Source organism: Mastomys coucha, unplaced genomic scaffold (assembly GCF_008632895.1).
Source record: "Mastomys coucha isolate ucsf_1 unplaced genomic scaffold, UCSF_Mcou_1 pScaffold5, whole genome shotgun sequence".
NCBI classification, from domain to species: Eukaryota; Metazoa; Chordata; class Mammalia; order Rodentia; family Muridae; genus Mastomys; species Mastomys coucha.
Genome location: NW_022196911.1, coordinates 95479852 through 95485335, shown reverse-complemented (window position 1 = coordinate 95485335; position 5484 = coordinate 95479852). Strand labels below are relative to the sequence as shown.

Sequence of the window (5484 nt, the reverse complement as noted above, 5' to 3'; positions counted from 1 at the left end):
AGCTGACAGTGATAAAGACAATATCAATCATGACAACAAACCTAACTTCTTTCTGTGATGTTGCTCTCAGTTAAATAACTCCAAGCAGTGCCCAGACCACAGGAAGCCACCTTATTTCCTTTCATCTTTATTCATCCTCAATGAAAGAAGTCACTAGACTACTTATGTCTCTTCTACCCAGCCTGATCTGAGAATGTATTTCAGACTAACCTTATTCAGAACCTCACTCTCGTAGGAAGTTGAGGTCCTTCGCCGGCAGCTGGGCAACAATGTCAACGTGGAGGTGGATGCTGCTCCAGGCCTGAACCTGGGAGAGATCATGAACGAGATGAGACAGAAATACGAAGTCCTGGCCCAGAAAAACCTGCAAGAGGCCAAAGAACAGTTCGAGAGACAGGTAATTCTAGACTGGGAGCAGATGGGTGACATGGTTCCACGGGAGAGAGACTGGGAGCAGATGGGTGACATGGTCCCACGGGAGAGAGACTGGGAGCAGATGGGTGACATGGTTCCATGGGAGAGAGACTGGGAGAAGATGGGTGACATGGTTCCACAGGAGAGAGACTGGGAGCAGATGGGTGACATGGTTCCACGGGAGAGAGACTGGGAGCAGGTGGGTGACATGGTTCCACGGGAGAGAGACTGGGACCAAATGGGTGACATGGTTCCACAGGAGAGAGACTGGGACCAAATGGGTGACATGGTTCCTCGGGAGAGAGATGATGTTTTCTCTCATTTCCCATCCTTCTGTCTGCCTTCCTTTCTGTTCTTCTTTCCTCTCCTTTGCTTACCTTCCTTCCTTCCTTTCTTCCTCTCTCTTGTGTCTCTCTTTACTCATTTTTCTCAATTCTTGGAATTTTAGAGTCAAGCTCTGCAGCAGCAAGTCACAGTGAACACGGAGGAGCTGAAAGGAACCGAGCTTCAAGTCACGGAGCTGAGACGCTCCTACCAGAACCTGGAGATAGAGCTCCAGTCCCACCTCAGCATGGTGAGCACCTCTGACCTCCATGGCCCAGTCTGGTCTGCGCTGACAAAATAGACCATGCTCAGGACTCTGAGAGCACAAGACGCCTGTAATATATAACCTCTCCCCTTGCAGAGCCAACAGGGAAACAGGTCCAACGACTAACAATAACTACACCACAGAAAGAAGCCGAGGCAAGGGCAGCGAGCTATACAGGGCAGAGGAAAGAGTAGATCTTGAAGATTCCACAGAGGAGATCACATTTGTCCTGGATATTAACTCAAAGATGAGCTTTAAGTTGGAGGAAAGGAGTAGAGACATTGCAGGCAAAGCAAATCCTTCAGCCCATAGCAAGTTATGTTGACAACACTCCCAAGATGACTCTATGGCATCCCACTTTAAGGGTCGGGGTAAAGGGACAGATCAGTCTGGGTCGTGTCACTGTGGTGGAAAGAAGAGAGAAAGGGCTGAACTGTGGGGCAACTCTTAGAGTTGAATCTCAGGAGAAAAAAAAATAAAGCTTTGTCAGTATGGCCTGCATGTCAACAGCCAAAGAATTACATGATCAAGCCTGGTCCCTCTGGGTTGAGAGAGTTAGTCCTCCACTGGCACCATGAATCATATGGCCAGGCCTACTAAAGGCATGGCAGGCATGACCTCCTCTCAGGCAAGGAAGAATACGCTGATGCTGTGGCACAGGGCATCACACTGAGGGAACAGTAGGCACAAAGCTCAAACAAAACAAAGCAAAAATCCAAGAGATGGCAGACATAGCTGGCGGCTGAGGTTTCCTAGTCAGAAAGAATGAATGAGCTAGAAAAAAGGATGGTGCTCAAAGGCTGCAAAAATTCTTCCCAAAAAGATACAGCAATTGTGCTGCTAGCTTCATGTCAACAAGTAAGAATCACCCTCTCTCTTGCATGCTTAGAAAGAGTCTCTGGAGCGCAGCCTGGAGGACACCAAGGCTCGTTACGCCAGCCAGTTGGCAGCCATCCAGGAAATGCTGAGCTCCCTGGAGGCCCAACTGATGCAGATCAGGAGTGACACAGAACGCCAGAACCAAGAACACAACACCCTTCTTGACATAAAGACCCGGCTTGAGCAGGAGATCGCCACCTACCGCCGCCTTCTGGAAGGAGAAGATATAAAGTAAGGCTCTGAGCATCACGGGAATGTGTGTCCCTGTCTGTTTGCAATTCTCCTTCACAGTCACAATCCCCAGCACAATAGCAATGTTACACACAGGACAATGAGACAAAAATATAGCAAATAGCATAAGACACCCCAAATATCAAGAGCCTTTGAATGAGGTCTGGGGCGGGGACTGAGTCAGAAGATGGTTCTCCAAATGATACCGATCATATTTGTACTAATTCTTGTGTTATATGTGTAACTGGAAGCATAATAACCTTTTGAAGATTCTCACTGAATACTCATGAATTAAAGCCCAGGTCACAGAGGTCCACAGGAGCCAGTCTTTAAAAGAGCAGACTTGGAGCAGCTGCCTTTACATATAAACTTCCCCCACCAAAACAAAACAAAACACAAAACCAAAAGCACCAACAGATTTGAACTTCTATCCTAATTTTAGTTCTCACTATACAAATTTCTAGTGGATGATAAGCAGGTCGGTATTTTCAAAGCCAAAAAGCAGAACACTCCAGTATGAGATAAACACAGTCCAAGGAACAAAAAGAGGAAAATAACATGTATCTACACATCAACCCAGAACATTGACAAACAAAGGGGCAAGGAGGGAAGCTCCCCGGCTTTGACCTGGCAATAATGCTGTCTTTCTCTCTGCTTCTTTCACAACACAGAACGACAGAGTACCAGCTGAGCACTTTGGAAATGAGGGGTAAGTGTTCTGCGCTTGGACACAAGTCCTGTTGTGAGGAAATCTCAGCAGTTCCCTAGCAACTGTCTGTCACTGGGGAAAAGTAAAAGGTGGAGGTCCTCAAAAGCACAAATGAGAACCAAGTGTCTGTGTATTTGCTTGTCTAGAGTATGAGTGTGTGTGTGAGAGAGACAGACAGACTGACTGACTGACTGACTGAGAGACAGGAGAGAGGAGAGGAAAGAAGAGAGGAGAAAGACGGAGAGTGACAGAGAGAATGCCCATGCCACCACGCACATATGGAAGTCAGAGGAACTTCATGCATACTACCATATCTAGCTTGCTTTAAAAAAAAAAAAATGGATTTCAGCACCAAACTCAGATCCCCACAGCAAGTTTAACAAGTGCTTTATTGACTGAGCGATCTCAGCAGCCCCAAGCCATCAGGATTCTAAAAAGCTTGGACATGATGCACAGAGTGCATCCAAGTGAGGATTTTGTCACACTCCCTATGACAAGGTGACTTTCTTAGCCCATGTTATTGCTAGAACAGCCTCAGGTCCTGGAGAAAAAAAAAAATGTACAACTAAAACATGGATTTCATTTTTATTCAAGATTGTTGATTTCTATCTGAGGTGAGAAGGTGAGGGTTTTATAAATTTGGGGAGAGTAATATACATTGTCTGTGCTCTTTTTTTTATAAAAATCAACTTAAATTTGTGTAAGAAAAAGTTGAGTGGTTTAACAGAGTGACCATGGGCCTGGACCAACCTCTGATGTCTGACACTCACACAGATATCAAGAAAACCAGGAAGATTAAGACGGTCGTGGAGGAAGTGGTAGACGGCAAGGTCGTGTCCTCTGAAGTCAAGGAGATAGAAGAAAATGTATAACCAGCTGCCAACAGGGAGGCTGCTCCAGCTGTGGCCATCGAGAAACAACATCAACACTGTGGAGTGACTATAAAGTGGGGCGGGGGGTGGGGGTGGGGAGTCTACTTATCAGGCTCTGTAATTAAATATAAATGTTTCACTCCGGGGAGCTGTAAAGGCTTGCAAGATTAAACTCAGTGAGTACTAGAATATTTAAGCCATCAGCACTGTTTTCTTCATTGTAAGACACATCCATCACAGGCCAGTTCAGATATATTAAAGCTCTGGAGGAGTTCAAGCAAATTGCAAATAAGCCTCTCTCTTTTTGGGTTTTGTTTTTCTTGTTTCTGAATTGCTAAAAGCCCCCTGTAGGGAGCACAGGTTCTCCAGGGAGGCAACTTCCCAGTTAATCTCATTGGCTTATTGCTGCCTTTAAGCTTTTCCGGAAGTCTCCTCTGCCTCTCAAAACTCAACTTAGTCTCTGAATAATTCAAAACAAATTTCAATCACAAATGCTGAAGAGAATAAGAACATGGCACAAGGTGATTGACATGGAGCTCAGTTAAGAGCAAACTAGCGTGGAGGTGGCATGTGTCTTCTCATAATAAACTGCTTACCTCATTAAAGGTCGCTTTATCTGGTGAATCTTGAGTATTAAATGTCTCTCACGATCTTTCAGAAATGGCTTTAGTGAGACACAGCTACAAACTATAAAATCCACCTTTGTGACAAGTGCATCTTAGTTCCCTGTGCATCTGGGGGTTGTACAATGATTACTACTAATCCTAGAACATGTCCACCACCGCGAAAGACAGAGCCCATACCCATTGGCAGTCTTCCCAGTGGGCAAGGATTTCTGACACCAACCTTGGTCCTTACATGCATGCACACACAAGTGCACTTGCAGCACACATGTATATGCACCCACACACACATTCACTTGCACACACATGCATATTCACACACACATGTGCACATACACCTTGGTCCACATAGTCACACACATGTACCCGCACATATATACACTTGAACACACATGCACATTCACCCACACACACATTCACATGCACCCACACGCATGTGCACATGCACCCACACACGTTTCCTCACGAATGCAAACGTGTATACATATACATGAAAATGGAAACTAAAGAAGCCACGAGTAGATGACATATACTGTATTCTCACCTCTTTTGCATTTGAGTGAAAAATAACTGTTTTGCATGCTAATGGGAAGTTTTAATTTGTCCTGTATCATTTGCTTCCTTCTTAATAGATTGTAAGACTTAACATTGCCATAATATTATGACTTTAGATTTGACCATTATATGGATGATGGCTCATTTAAAACTGTCTAGCATTTATTGAACACTCACTCTGAGCTAACCAGTAGCAAGCATTCATAGAGTCTCACTTCAGTCTCACAGTGATGGTATGAGATGGAAACTACCCAGTAGATTCACTGAACCTGTCAGCATGCAATAACTAACATTTTCATACGAGTGGACTTTATGAGATCATCTCTCCCTTGCATACAAATGTTGTGCATAAAGACATGCCATAAATGGATTCCCAGAGTTACAGTTGGCAATCACGAATTCCAGAGTGGTCTGAAACTTTGACAGACAAATGCCAGAAACTACAAATCTAACCAAAAAGAAAGAAAGGAAGAGAGAGAGAGAGAGAGGAGCAAAGCTCTGGCACTGCCCTTCCAGTGTGCCAGTCTGTTGTGTTTGTTTAAAAGGTGGAACCGAGAATCTTCACTCAGTTTTCATATCAGAAAACGGAGAAGTGCTTTTTTTTTTTTTTTT

The 5484-nt window shown here is 44.6% G+C and overlaps 1 protein-coding gene across 1 annotated transcript in view; it reads left to right on the top strand.

The window, feature by feature from the left end:
- The window catches only part of Krt20 (keratin 20), a 9590-nt gene extending 5869 nt beyond the window's left edge, over positions 1–3721 (top strand). Inside the window, exons 4-8 of the mRNA XM_031352805.1 lie at positions 236–397; positions 863–988; positions 1893–2113; positions 2785–2822; positions 3597–3721. Of these exons, the coding sequence (XP_031208665.1) occupies positions 236–397; positions 863–988; positions 1893–2113; positions 2785–2822; positions 3597–3694 (645 nt within the window). The 3' untranslated portion in view covers positions 3695–3721. The remainder of the gene's footprint in view (positions 1–235; positions 398–862; positions 989–1892; positions 2114–2784; positions 2823–3596) is intronic.
- The last annotated feature ends 1763 nt before the right edge of the window (positions 3722–5484 follow it).